This window comes from Vidua chalybeata (genome assembly GCF_026979565.1).
Source record: "Vidua chalybeata isolate OUT-0048 chromosome W unlocalized genomic scaffold, bVidCha1 merged haplotype SUPER_W_unloc_5, whole genome shotgun sequence".
Taxonomy (NCBI): domain Eukaryota; kingdom Metazoa; phylum Chordata; class Aves; order Passeriformes; family Viduidae; genus Vidua; species Vidua chalybeata.
The window spans coordinates 201,613-216,392 of NW_026530340.1; the positions used below are offsets into that span (position 1 = coordinate 201,613).

At 52.0% G+C, this 14,780-nt stretch overlaps 2 protein-coding genes and 1 pseudogene across 2 annotated transcripts; all 3 read left to right on the plus strand.

Annotated features, from left to right (window-relative positions):
* Window positions 1-14,780, plus strand: part of LOC128782904 (zinc finger protein 271-like) — a 510,341-nt pseudogene that overhangs the window by 162,245 nt on the left and 333,316 nt on the right.
* Window positions 900-6,621, plus strand: LOC128782952 (uncharacterized). Its single transcript, XM_053933524.1, has 2 exons — window positions 900-5,112; window positions 5,810-6,621. Exon 1 carries the CDS (start codon window positions 1,895-1,897, stop codon window positions 2,834-2,836), a length of 942 nt encoding a protein of 313 aa, XP_053789499.1. The 5' UTR covers window positions 900-1,894; the 3' UTR covers window positions 2,837-5,112; window positions 5,810-6,621.
* On the plus strand, window positions 7,360-9,560 carry LOC128782956 (olfactory receptor 14J1-like). The gene has a single exon (XM_053933534.1). The coding sequence runs from the start codon at window positions 8,616-8,618 to the stop codon at window positions 9,546-9,548; it is 933 nt and encodes a 310-aa protein (XP_053789509.1). The 5' UTR covers window positions 7,360-8,615; the 3' UTR covers window positions 9,549-9,560.

The window sequence follows — 14,780 nt, forward strand, 5'->3', positions numbered from 1 at the left end:
CATAAAATATTTTTTTTGTGTGTGTACTGGATATAGAAACTTTGTTAGGTGTCACCATGTGGTCTACCTCACCCTGCTTTGGGTGGCACATGGTTGTGGCTACATTTTTCCCATCCTAGAACTATGGCTACTGTGGCTGCTATCCAGTTTGTTTGATGGGTTAATGTGGTGAGGAATTTATGGATTTTTAATTTCCTCTGGACTGTGGGCACATGGATTCGAGGCTGCCACACACTAACTGTATGTGTTTGGAATTACTTTAATAATGGTGCCCACTGTGAGGAAATGACACAGGGGGAAATTTTCTCCCAACCCGTCAGCCAGCTCATTGGGTCTACAGTGGTTGGTGTTGCTGATGTGCCTGTTAAGCCTATTCTATTTAGCATTCAGAGGTAAGGGAAGATTGACTTGGATAACTATCATAGCAGGGCGTCCCCAGAGTGGTGATAATTAGCATTGACTCCATGATTCCAGAAGGCTGATCAATCACTTTATTCTATTATACTATACTCTACTACTAAGAAACACTCATTGCTCTTGCAGACAATCTGATACAGACAGACCAGATTGGTTAATTGAAATCCAAACACCGTCACCATTGGCCAATTAAGAAATCACCCTTTGGTAAACAAATCTCCATAACACATTCCACATGTGCACAACAACAGGTGCAGCAAGTGAAGATAAGAATTGTTTCCCATTCTTTTCTCTGAGCTTTCTCACAGCTTCCCAGGAAAATCCTGGGAGAGCTCTCTCTCTGTTCAGAGGATATGTGATCACCACAGGTCAGTTGTGACAATGCGGGTCCAAGGACACCACGGTGACACTGCGGAACCTCATGGAACCAAGGGGCCATTGTGACACTGTGGTCCCTCATGGAATCAAGGAGACCATTGTGGAACTCGGGTGCCCCAAGGAACCAAGGGTCCATGGTGACCTTGTGGAGCCGCAGTGTCACAGAGGAGCCATTGTGACACAGCGAGGGCGCATGGAGCCGAGGGGCCATTGTGACACATCAGGGCTTTGTGGAACCACAAAGCCATTGTGACATTGCAAGGCCTCATGGAAGCACGGGGCCATTGTGACACTGCAGAAGCAAGGGGGACATTGTGACACTCCAGGGCCTCATGGAACCAAGGAGACCATTGGGACACTGTGGGGTCCCACGAAACCAAGGGAACATGGAACAGGTCTGGCTGGCTGGGCCTCCTGGAGACCACCTGACAGGTCTGGCTGACCTTGGCATGTCGAGGGCTGCTTCTCACCTGCCCTGAAGCACTGGGGCTCTGGGCTTTCCTTCCTATGGGAGAGAACTGTCCTTCTCCAGGGGCCTATGGCCAAAAGTAGGATTCCTTCTCCAAGTTTCCTTGTATGCAAGGATTGTTCCCAGATGAAATCTGCCAGGAGAGACAGGTCTTGGCCACCCAGGGGCCACCTCTCATCTGCCTTTCAAAGACTGGGACCATGTGCTTTTCTTTCTTATGGGAAAAAACATCCATCTCAACCAGGCACCCATGGCTAATATTAGGCATCTACCTCCAGAATTCCCTATATCCAAGGACAGCTCCCAGACAAAAGATGCCAGGACTGACAAGTCTGGCTGGCTTTGCCTTCCTGAGGGTTGGCACTCATTTGTCCCTGAAACACTGGGGCTCTGTGCTTTCCTTCCTAATGAAAAGAACTCATCTTCCTGTACAGGTGCCCATCGCCAAAATTGAGATTCCACCTCCAAAATGCCCTGTGTCCAAGGATACCCACTAGATGAAAGGTGCCAGGAGAGACAGGTCTGGCTGGCTTGGCCTAAGTATGGCCACCTCTCATCTTCTTCCAGAACACTTGGACTTCACACTTATCTTTCCTATAGGAAAAAAACCTCCATCCTGACCAGGCACCCATGGCCAAAACTGGGATTCCACCTCCAAAACTCCATACATCCAAGAAAAGCTCCTTAGTGAAAGCAGCCAGGACAGACAGGTCTGGCTGTCTTTGGCCTCTTGAGAGCTGCCTCTCAACTGCCTTGAAACACTGGGGCTTGATGCTTTCCTTCCTATGGAAAAGAACCGTCCTTCTTATCTACAGAGAAGTGGCCGAAAGTGCGGTTCCACCCACAAAATTCCCTACATCCAAGGGTTGCTTTCAGACAAAAGCTACCAGGACAGAGAGGTCTGGCTGGCCTAGGCCTCTGGTGGCCGCCTTTCATCTGCCCCTCAAACACTGGTCTTCTGTGCTTTCCTTCCTATGGAACAGAAATGTCCTCCTCCTCCAAGTGTCCATGTCTGAAATTGGGATTCCAGCTCTAAAATTCCCTATAGCCAAGGGCTGTTCCCAGCCAAAATCTGCCAGTACCGTCAAATCTGACTGGCCTTGGCCTCTGGTGGCTGCCCCTGCCACACTGGGGCTCGGTTCTTTCCTTCCCATGGAGATCCCTGTGACACTGTGGGGACCTCATGGAACCAAGGGGATCATTGTGGCACCACTGGAGCCCATGGAACCAAGGGGCCATGGTGACACAGCGGGGCTTCATGGACCCAGAGACCATTCTGACTTTGTGGGGCCTGATGGAACCATGGAGACCATGTGGACCCTTCAGGCCCTCGTGTCACCAAGGGGGCATTGTGACACCTCAGGGCCTCCTGGAAGCAAGGGACCATTGGGACACTGTGGGGCCCCATGGAACCGAGGGAACATGGAACAGGTCTGGCTGGCTTGGCCTCCCATGGGCCACCTGACAGGTCTGGCTGATCTTGGAATGCCAAGGGCTGCCTCTCATCAGCTCCTGCAGCACTGGGGCTCCGTGTTTTCCCTGCTGTGGAAGAGAACTGTCCCTCTTTTCTGATGCCCATTGCTAAAATTGGTACCCTCCCTAAAAAATTTCCTATTTCTAAGGGTATCTCTCAGAACAAAACCTGCCAGCTCTGGCTGGCCTTGGCCTCTGGTGGTCACCTCTCATCTGCCCCTGAAACATTGGGGCTTGGTTCTTTCCTTGCTGTGGAAAAAAACACCCTTCTTGCCAAGGGACCATTGCCAAAATTAGAATTTGGCCTCCCAAATTCCGTATATCCAAGGATTGCTCCCTGACAAAAGTAGCCAAGACAGACAGGTCATGCCGGCCCTGTCCTCAGGTGATTTTCTTAGACTATGAACTGAATGTTTTCATTTGAAAACACCTTGGAGAGCACCCAGAGATCTCCCAAGGTGGGGTTTTGGGGCCTTGGGGACACGACCACTACATATGGACAAAGGAGCTCAGTGCTCTGTGCTGTTGTGTTGGTTTTGCATCACACAAGTGATGTCCTGAGAGAAGCTGTTTAGTAGTTTCCTCCGTGTCTGACAAAAAACAATCAGTAATTATCTATGACAGGTGACAATCTCCTAAACTTAAGGAACTAAGGAACACCTCTGTGAAGACACAAGTTTAAGAGGAAGAAGCCTGGCTGGGTCTCTTTCCCTTCTGGCCAGCACAGAGGTGCCAAGGCCAGCCCAGCCCCCGTCTGGGCCGGGGCGGGCCGGGCGGCTCCTGCCGTGGGGCCGGGCCCCTTCCCAGGGAGCCCGCCAGGCCCCATCGGCTGCCGGGCAGGGGAGGGGAGGCCGCGGGGCCGAGGCCGGGCCGGGCCGTGGCTGCGCTTGCTGACATCTGGCCGCTGCCGAGCCCTGCCCTGCCGCCAGCCCGGGCCCAGCCAGGATCCGCCGGGCCCCAGGAGCAGCCCCGGGCCGGGCCGGCTGGGCCAAGCTTCTGCCGCCCTTGGGCTTGGCCCGCAACCAGCGGGCAGGGCCAGGAGAAGCCATCGGCCCCGGCCGTGCTGCTGCTCTGCTCTGGCCTGGCTGCTGAGATCCTGGCCCTGCCCCCAGCGCCGCCCAGCCTGACACAGCCCCAGCGCAGCCGCTGCACAAACCTCCATGGGAAAACAGCTCCGGCCGCAAGGACCCAGCCCGGCTGGGCTCACGCAACCATCTGCAGGCCCCGCCTGAGATATTGACTCTTCCCGTGCTTCCATCCTCCCTCCAGTGAGAGAAAAGGACAAAGTGCAGGCACACAGAGAAGCAACGTGAAGACACCGAGGTCAGTGAAGAGGAAGTTGAGTCCCAGATGGGAGGGATGAGGAGATGCCTTGACCTTGGGGCTGAAATCCTCTGCTAAAGCCATGGAGAAGGATGGAATTGATACATCAGACTCTCTTTTTCCCTATAACGCATTGAAAAGTATGGGGAGATTACTTGTTCAGCAAAGGCCTCCATGCTAAAGGAAGCAAATGTTGCAGTAGCTGTGATCCCATGAGAAGTTTGAACATTGAAAGAGAGCAGAGTGATGAGACCCTGTGCCCTCAGGGAGAGAAGAAGAAGATCTCTGTTCCAAGAGATGAAGATGATTTCAGAAATAGATGAAGAGAACCTTTGCTCTTAAACAGCTCATCTTTAAACTAATACCCCATAGGCTGACATGGCCCATAAACACAGCTGTTGGAAAAGCTGTGAAAAATGGGAGTGACTTCACAGTTTCAGTTTTTCAAAGTGGCTGCTATTCGTGGAAATTGAGAGCAATGACAGAACTGTTTTCTTATAGAGAAGTCTTCATAGCCCAAAAGACATACTCGCGCCCTAAGTGAACTGAAGAAAGACTATTCAATAGGTGGTAAAGTGACTAAAATTTTAGGTTTTGTCTATTTACATTGTCAGTAAGAAAGAAAAGGTTGTAGGGAGAAGAGAAGTGTTCTGAAAGTTTTGTTCTGATTCTTGTTACACTTTCTTTTACTTACTCTTCTAAATTTTTCTTTATACCTTTTGAAGTTTTGAGCCCACTTTGCCTTTTTCCTAATCATATCGCAGAGCAGGAAATGAGTAAGTATATTCTAGTGAGTGCACTGGTAATTAGCCAGCACTGGACCCACCACACTAATTAATGCATTGGCCGAGAAATCTCAAATTGTTGAACCAAAACCACTACAGAAACTTCCTGATGAACTGCCCCAGACCAGAGGGAAATCAAGGCAGAGCCGTGGTTTGTCAGGAGTTGCTTGATCCTAATGAGCCCCGTGGTGCATTTGGAGCTGAGCCCTGGAACCTCAGGGCCTGAGAGGAGATTGCACAAACCTTTCCAGGAGTCAAAGGCAGAATGTTATGAACAGTTTCCAGGTGTTCCCCAGAGACGCGGGCAGGGCTTTCCTAGTTCCCATGGCAACACTAAAAGAAAACTACTAACTCTAGCCAAGTACCGATATTGAAATGCTAATTAGCTAATTGCTCTGTTTGTTTTCTCTAAACTACCTGGCCTCCCACCCCTCCACGCTGCCATTCTGGGACTAACATGCAAATAAAAACCCCTTAGGATCATGGGAGTATTTTTAGGAGATAAAAATGAATATAAATCAAAAACTGAACACAATAGAGGAGTCTAGATAAATGCCCTAGCTGAGGAAGAGGGAAACACATCCCCTGACTGGCTTTTAACCGTCGCCATCACCTAAGAAGGAACATACTATATTAGGCTCTGAGAAGCAGGGCGATAGACAGACAGAGAGCCCTGGTGCTGCCACCACGGAAGGAGCGGGGACAGCTGTTGTTCTGGACTTCAGCAACAGACTCTGCACGCCACGCCTCCTCATCCTCGGGCCACCGGTGTGCCACAAGGAAGGAGAAAGGACACCTGCTGCTCGGGACTCCAGTGACCGGCTCTGCGCGCCTCCTTCCTTCCGGCTGCCTGGGAAAGCTACGACTGCGGGGGTGAGCTCTGCGTCGAGCCCCCTGCCCAGCTGATCTTTTTAATAAAGAGCTGAACATTAATAAAGGCATTAGCCCTGTTCATTTCAAGAAGAAAACCCCAAAGAGTCTCAAAGCATTAATGGGACCCACTGAGGTCCATCCCCAACACAGGCCCCTCATGGACTCCTTGGAGGAGAGAACTGGAGGCCAGGATGGCACAAAAACCTCTCAGAGACTCAAAATGGCACAAAAACCTCTCAGTGTGAAAAGGAAAATCCAAAGTATCTTGAAAACTTTGACTATCTCAAAGCATTAATAAGCCCCCCTGAGTGTCAGTACAAAGCTCCCAAGGGACTCGTTAAAGCAGATAATTGGGGCCATGATTGCACAAACCTCTCACAGAGTCTGTAGCAAAAGGGAAACACCAAGTACCTTAAAAGAACTGAAGTACCTTGAAGCATTAATGAGCCCCACTGAGTGTTGTTCCTGACCAAGCCTCTCCAGGGACTAATTACAGCAGATAATTGGAGGCCATGATTGCAGAAAGCTCTCAGAGACTGCAAGGCAAAAGCCAAAGGCAAAGTCCTTTGAAAAACCTGCAGTGCCTGGGAGCATTGTGGAGCCCCCAGGGCCATTGCTGAGCAAGGCTCCCCAGGGACTCCTTCCAGCAGATCCTTGAGGCCACTGGGATGTGGGCTAGGGGGGATGCTGAGGGCAGGACAAGGGGCTGACAGTGCCCAGCCTGGCTGGGGCTGTGCCAGGAGGCCCCAGGGCCTCAGGACAAGGTGTCTCCTGACAGCCCTTGGTGGCACAGACCCTGCTGTGCCCCAGGCCACCAAGACTTGGCTTCTCTTTGTCCCCACCTGTCATCAGTGCCTCCAGTTCTCTGCTCTGCCTGGGGCCTGGGGACACTTTCTCAGTCGTGTCCCTCAGTGCGACCCATTAAAAGTCAAAGAAACTTTGGAGTTGGATTCTGACTTGGAGTTCTGGAGAGGTTTCTGCAGCTCCCTCTCAGGGCCTGATGTTCAGGGCCTGAGCACAAAGCCCCAGAGGCTCATTCAAGTCCTTGTGCTGTGTCTGTGCTGCTGAGCTGGGCCGGGCTCCTGGCACAGAGGGTGATGCTGGTAAGCAAGCAGAGCTTCAAAAGCACATTTCTCTGGATGAGCAGCTCTTCTCCCAGCCCAGCAGGGCTGGGGCACTGCCTGCAGCCAGCGCGGGCACAGCCCAGAGGCACAGAGAGCTTCAATCAGTCAGGGCTGGGAAGGTGCTGAGAAGTGCCTGGGGCAGAATCACTGCCAGCCCTTGGCACAGGAACCTCTGGCTGCAGGACAATGCAGCTGCAGCTCCTGCAGTGATCTCCTCAAGCTGGAACATCCCAATGCCCACAGACCCTGTGAGTACAACTCTGAGTATTTCTGGTGCAGGGCAGGTGAAATGCTCATGAAGCCCTGACATGCTGAGGGGTTCTGATCAGTCATGGAATATTTCCAAGACAAGGATTTTGATAAAAATGAGGAAATTTCCAGTGACTTTGTATTCAGTTTCCTTCTATTGGAGAATGTCTGGGATAGGGATATAAATATTAATGACTGACTATTAATTATTAACTGTGAAATGTGAAAATGCCTGAGACATCAGAACTGTTACTTTTAATGATCAATAGGTTCACAGGAGATCCCTAATGTGCTTGCAGCCACTCTGTCCATGGACAGCAGCAGCATCACCTTTGCTGGAGCCATCAGGCTCAGTCTGAGCTCTCCTTTCTCCAAGCTGCAAACAGAACCTGCCCCCAGCCAGTGCCCTGCAAACAGGCAGGGTTCTGTCAGGCCAAGGAGAGTGCACAGAGATTTGGGGTCTGTGAGTGCTGGCACAGAGAGATCAGGCACAGGGAAACACCTGCAGGAGGAAAATCTCCAGGAAGCAGAGAGAAGATCAGGGAAGGAGAGAAAAGAAAACCCAGAAATGCTCTGGCAGGGAGTGTTTAGAGATGTGCAGAGGATCCCCTGCAGTGCAGCCCCTCCCTCTGAACAAGCCCCCTCCCTCCTGTGCCCCCAGCCAAGCCTCTGCCCTCAGGGCCGGGGCTCCAAGGCGTGCAGCCCCTCCTGTGCAGGCAGAGCTGCAGCAGAGCCGTGGGGCAGCTCTGCAGCCCCGGGCCCAGTTCCCTCTGCAGAGCACAGGGCTGGGAGCAGCTGCCCAGCACTGGGGGCTCTGGCAGGGGGCACAGCTGGCTCAGGGTGACACAGCTGTCCCCAGGGCCCGGTCTAGGCAATGCTGGCAGTGCAGCCAGGGAAGGAGCTGCATCTCCCTTCATCCAATGCCATCAGAAGGACACTTGGAAGTCTCCCTGAGATTCCAGTCCAAGCTGGGAGCTTCAATCCAGCGTGCAAACCTGTCCTAGAGCAATTCTGAGTTATCAAATTGATAGGGAAAAGCAGAGGTGTTCTGACTCTGAAAATGCTGCTGGGCTGAAGAAATAAGCAACGTGAGTCCTTGGCTAAAAATGTGGAGCTGGGCTGTGCTAGATCCATCTGCTGTCAGCAGTACCTGGGGGTTTTTTAAGGAAAGTGGGAAGCTGATCATCCTCCCCTGGAGAAAGGTTAAACACAGAGAAACTCTGAGCAGGTCAGAATGACAGACCATCTCCCCTCACTCTCCACTCATCAATTTGCCTCACAGAACTTGCTCTATTCTCCCTGAGTGCAGCAGAAATGCTGAGGGTTTCTGATATCCAAGAATACCAGGAAAGACATGGGGGGAGCTTAAAAAGAAAACCCCAGAACTGTTGAACACAGAATGGTGTCTGTTTGTGTTCCAGGGGTGGGTGTATGGGAGATGGCTTTGATTTTGGTTACAGGTATCTCCTCTAACTCATCACTGTCCTTTCTCCATGAACAGGTGCCCATGTGGAGCCACAGCAAATGTCCAACAGCAGCTCCATCAGCCACTTCCTGCTGCTGGCACTGGCAGAGACGCGGCAGCTGCAGCTCCTGCACTTCTGCCTCTTGCTGGGCATCTCCCTGGCTGCCCTCCTGGGCAACGGCCTCATCATCAGCGCCGTAGCCTGCGGCCACCACCTGCACACGCCCATGTTCTTCTTCCTGCTCAACCTGGCCCTCAGCGACCTGGGCTCCATCTGCACCACTGTCCCCAAAGCCATGCACAATTCCCTCTGGGGCACCAGCACCATCTCCTACGCAGGGTGCGCTACCCAAATCCTTTTTTTTGTTTTTTGTGCTACTACAGAATTTTGCCTCCTGACCATCATGTGCTATGACCGCTACGTGTCCATCTGCAAACCCCTGCACTATGGGACCCTCCTGGGCAGCAGAGCTTGTGCCCACATGGCAGCAGCTGCCTGGGCCAGTGGCCTTCTCAATGCTCTGCTGCTCACGGCCAATACATTTTCCCTGCCCCTGTGCCATGGCAATGCCCTGGGCCAGTTCTTCTGTGAAATCCCACAGATCCTCAAGCTCTCCTGCTCCAAATCCTACCTCAGGGAACATTGGGTTCTTCTGGTTACTGGTAATTTATCGTTGTGTTGTTTCGTGTTCATTGTTTTCTCCTATGTGCAGATCTTCAGGGCTGTGATGAGGATCCCTTCTGAGGAGGGACGGCACAAAGCCTTTTCCACCTGCCTCCCTCACCTGGCCGTGGTCTCCCTGTTTGTCAGCACTGCAGTGTTTGCCTACCTGAAGCCCCCCTTCATCTCCTCCCCATCCCTGGATCTGGTCCTGTCAGTTCTGTACTCAGTGATGCCTCCAGCCCTGAACCCCCTCATCTACAGCCTGAGGAACCAGGAGCTCAAGGCTGCAGTGAGGAGAATGATGACTGGATGCTTTCAGGAACATTAAACTGCTGGCCAATTTCTGCAAATCACTGGCAATAAAACTCATCTTTGATACTTCTTGTTGGTTTCATTTTGCAGTGCCTTTTTCATTGTTTTACATTTTAATGTAGTCCTCAGAGAAATGTCATTGTTTGTGCCATTTCTTATTTTGTTTTTCTCCACCTTCCCTGTGGCCACAGACCGTGTCAATGAGGGGCTGCACTCTCGGTGGCTTTAAAGGAAGTAAAGGAACTCTCAGCAAAATTTTCTGCAGAGATGCCCTTTTGTTGCCTTCTCTGAAGCTGCAGGAGCAATGTCTGTGTGCAGAGCTGGGGGCAGATCAGTGCTGGCACAGCAGCTCTGCTCCTGCTGGCCACACCATTCCTGATCCAGGCCAGGAGCCATGGGCTTTCTTGGCCACCTGGGCACACAGCTGGCTCATGTCCAGCCTGCTGTCCATCAGTCCCTGCAGGGCCCTTTCTGCCTGGCTGCTCTCCAGCCCCTCTCTCCCCAGCCTGGAGCGCTGCAGGGGTTGTTGTGGCCAAAGTGCAGGACCCGGCACTTGGACTTGTTAAACCTCACCTTGTTGGATTTGGGCCCTGGATCCAGCCTGTCCAGCTGACATCCAGCTTCGTGTCATCTGCAAAGATGTCCTTGGTTCATGGGGCCATCAGTGTCACAACATCCCTTTGGTTACACCAGGCCCTGCACTGTCACACTGGTCTCCTTGCTTCCATGGGGCCCCAAAATGTCACAAATGGACTCCTTGGTTCCCTGGGGCTTCTCAGTGTCACAATGTTCTCATTGGTGCCCCAGTTTCAGAGTGGCCCCTTGGTTCCATGGGGCCCCAGGGTGTCACAAAGGCCCCATGGTCACATGAGGTCCCACACTGTCACAATGCTCTCTGTGGTTCCACAAGTCCCCTCAGTGTCACAATGGACTCCTTGTTTCCACGAGGTCACACAGTGTCACAACGGCCTTCCAGATTCCTTGAGGCCCCAGAGTGTCACAGTGGCCCCTTGGTTACACGAGGCCCTGCAGTGTCACAATGGCCCCAGAGTGTCCCAATCATCACAGAATGACAGAATCAAATAGGCTGGAAAAGACCTTGGAGATCATCAAGTCCAACCAATGCTCTAATACCGCCTTGTCACCCAGACATGCCACTAAGTGCCACAGCAGAGGTACAGTGACTCTGCCACCTCCTCCCTGGCCTGCCCATTCCAATGCCCACTCACCCTTTCTGTGAAGAACTTCTTCCTCTTGTCCAGCCTCAACCTCCCCGGGTGCAGCTCAAGGCTGTGTCTTCTTGTCCTGCCCTCCAGCAGATCCACACTCACACCCAGCTTGGTGTCATCTGCAAATTTGGTGATGGTGGGCTCGATCCCCTCACCCAGATCATCGGTGAAGATGTGAAACAGGACTGGGCCCAGCACAGAACCCTGGGGGACAGCAGCAGGGACTGGACACCAGCTGGATGCAGCACCATCCCCACCACTCTCTGGGCCCAGCCTCCAGCCAGCTCTTCCATCTCCCAGCCAGGAGGGAACCTGCCCAAGCCGTGGGCTGCAGCTTTTCCAGGGAATGCTGTCAGAGACAGTGTCAAAGGCTTTGCTGAAGTGCAGATGGACACATCCACAGCCTTTCCCACATCCACAGGTGGGTCACCTGGTCATAAAAGGAGGTCAAGGTGCTCAGGCAGGACCTGCCCGTCTCAAATCCATGCTGGCTGTCTCTGATCCCTCGGCCATCCCGTGGGTGCCCTGTGATGGCTCTCAAGGTGATCTGTTCCAGAACCTTGCCAGGCACTGAGGTCAGGCTGACAGGCCTGGAGTTCCCCAGATCCTCCTTCCAGCCCTTCTTGGGGATGGGCTCACACTGGCACCTCCAGTGCTCTGGCACCTCCCTGCTGAGCCAGGACTGATGGGAAATGATGGAGAGCAGCTTGGGGAACTCATCCACCAGCTCCCTCATCCCCCTAGGATGGATCCCATCCCATCCCATACACCTGTGAGCATCTGAGTGGCTCAGCAGGTCACCAGCTGCTTCCTCCTGGATTACAGGGACTGTTCTGCTCCCTGTGCCCATCTGCCAGCTCAGGAGAACTCTTGTCTTGAGGACAGCTTGTCCATATATTGAAAATTGAGACAAACAAGGTGTTAAGTAGCTCAGCCTTTTCCTTATCTTTAGTTACTCTATTCTCCACTGCATCCAATAAAGAGTAGAGGTTCTCCTTATCCCAGGTTTTGCTAATAATTTATTTATAGAAATGTTTTCAATTATTCTGCACAGAAGTGGCCAGGTTAAGCTCTAACTGACCATTCACCTTTCAACTTCTCCTTCTGAATGACCTAACAACATCCATAAACCCTTCTAGAGTTGCCGGTCCTTTTTTCCTCAGTTCCCACAAAAGCTCCATGGGCAGCCAGGGAAGTCATTTTCCTCAACAGCTCATCTTTTGCCACACTGGGACAGGCTGCTCTTTTCCCCTTAAGATTACATTCTTGAAATGTGTCCATCAGTCCTGGACCCCTTTGTTTTTAAGGGCTGTTTCCCTTAAAATTCAGTCCCTAATTCAGTACTCCCCAAATCAGCATCCTAAATAGGCCAAAGTCTGCCCTTCCTAATTCCAGTGTGGAAGTTTTGTTGCTGCCCCTCCTTCTTTCACAGAACATTGAAAACTTGATCATTTCATGGTCACTGTGCCCCAGGCAGCCTCCGACCCCCACATCTGCCACCAGCCCTTCTCTGTTTGTGAGTAGCAGGAGACAGAGCTTTCCTTGGGAGTGGAGTGTTACCAAAAATTCGGTGAAACAGAAAATTCCTTCACATCAGTGCAGCATTAAGAAGCAGCATCCTTTATTCAGCCGGATGCACGGGGGATTGCTCCTCCCAAAGCCGAGCATGCTGAGTGCAGGAAAGTTTCTGTTCATATTCTGTATTTTGCACACATATTCATTGATTGCCCGGGACTAAACACACAGATGATAATCATTTCCCCAAAATCATTAACATATTTCCCCTCCCCTTTACCCATGCTCTCTTCTGTCCTGGGGGTCTCTCTGGTGGTCCCTGGTGGTCGTGGACCCCAATGTTCCCATGGGCCTGGCTGAGCTGGCAGGACACTGAGGCTGGTGAACTTCCAGCTCCCCTTCTCACACAATGGGCATTGTGTGGTTTCCATAGGCCTGGGGTTTTGGAGAACAAGCTCCAGGTGTGAGCTCACCTGGTGGAGACAATTTATCATCTGGTGAATTGAGGTCACAGACCAGGCTGTGACATCACAGAGGGGCTGTGTGACATCCCAGGAGGGCTCTGTGAGGTCACTGGGTTGGTCACTCTGCCCCAGCTCCCTCTCACAGTTTCTCCCATTAACTCCAATGCTGTTCATGCCCAGCGGGGTCCCTGTCCCCCGCTATCCCCCCGGCCCACCTGGAGCCACAGCCTCCACCAAAGGATGTCCCACAGGATCCACCCCAGAGCTGGACACGGGGAAAAGGGGCCAGGGCTGTGTGACCAGGACATCAAGGACGTGGATTATCCAGGTCCCTGTGGCCTGGGTTGGCTTCCCCAGGGCAGGAAAGATGTCTGGCAGCTGGAGCAGGCTTAGGGAAGGGCCTCCAAGGTGGGGCTGGAGCCCTTGGGCTGTGAGCAGTGGCTGAGGGAGCTGGGCTTGTCCAGCCTGGAGCAGGGAAGGCTGAGGGGCTCCTCATCCCAGCCTGGCAGTGCCAGCGAGGAGGGGATGGAGAACACAGAGCCAGGCTCTTCACCGGGGCACCTGGTGGGAGAAAACCCAAAAGCAGCCTGACTTCGCTCCTCCATCCACCACTGGCTGCTTTGTAAATCAGAAATTGTTTGAGCTGTTTTGCCCCCACTGCAGGACGAGCATCCTGATACAAGAACTTAATTGTGTTTATAACTACCACAGAACCACATTTGTCTAAAATTAATTTCAGTACAGAAATCATTTGTGGATGCTGGACTCATCAGACATTGCTGGGACGTTGCACATAGCTCAGAGAAGAGCATGACTGTTATTAACTTGTGTCCTGTTCAACTGTGGTCTGTTGGCCATGAAAAGAAACTTTCTGTGCTGTGGCAAGCACATTTCTCTCTCTCAGGATTTTTTATTGAGGTGCACAGACAGAAATGAAAGAGAAAAAAATTTCTATTTCTGCTCCTTGTTTTTCTCTTGTGGAATGTGTTTGGGGAATTGTTTACCCAGAGTGACCACTTGGTTGGACCATGGTGGATTGTTTGGGCCTGATGGCCGATCGGATCCACCTGTGTCTGGACCCTGGAGAACAGGGTCACGAGTTGTGGGGAGTGAGATATGATAGTTAGAGAAAGTAGCATGTAGTATTTAGTATCCTCTTTTATATAGCATATTAATGTATTATAACATAATTATAATAAAGAAATCATTCAGCCTTCTGAAATGGAGTTAGACATCATCATTCTTCCCATTGGGTTCGCCGACATCTACAACACTGTGCCTCTGAGTCTCACCAGTTCCTGACCCCCAAGGACACAAACCTGATGAGTTGTGGTTCCCACTCCAGCGGCTGCACTTGGAGCTCCCTCCATCCCCAGAGCAGAGCTGCCTTGTCCCAAAAAGTCCCTGGCAATGCAGGGATGAAGGAAACAGGACAGGCTGTGGGGATCAGGGGCAGGGCACGGCCAGGGATTTGGGGTGGTTGTGAGCCCAGGGCAGGACCCGGCCCTTGGCCTTGGTGAACCTCATACAATTGTCCTGGGCCCATGGCTCCAGCCTGTCCAGATCCCTCTGCAGAGCTTCCTGCCCTCCAGCACAGCCACAGTCCCACCCAGCCTGGGCTCACCTGGAACTGCCTGAGGGTGCCCTTGATGGCCTCGTCCAGATCAGCAATAAAGAGATTTCACTGACCTGGCCCCAGTCCTGAGCCCTGGGGACAGCCCTGGATGTGACTCCATTCTTCAGCTGCTCTGAGTGGCAGGGCTTGGATGAGGGAAATGGTGGGGAGGGGGTGGGGACAAAGTGTTATTGATTGTTAAGAATAAAGGGTCTTAATTTTCGTATCTGTTCAGACTGCATTAGGAGGTGCTGGGGATCAACATCAATTGGACATTGCTGATATCAATCTCTAAACAGGAAAAAACAGGAAAAGAAAACAGGACAAAAGAGTTCTCCCTGCACAGTTTTCAAGAGAGTGTATTCACTTTGAATTAACTTCTGAAATCTGTCTAATTAGCCACAGAAGAATTGAAAAGTTCAATT

Bases quoted from the DNA above. Each gene is read 5' to 3' on its own strand.
- LOC128782956 (XM_053933534.1), top strand. From the start codon at position 8,616: ATGTCCAACAGCAGCTCCATCAGCCACTTCCTGCTGCTGGCACTGGCA.
- LOC128782952 (XM_053933524.1), top strand. From the start codon at position 1,895: ATGGCCAAAACTGGGATTCCACCTCCAAAACTCCATACATCCAAGAAA.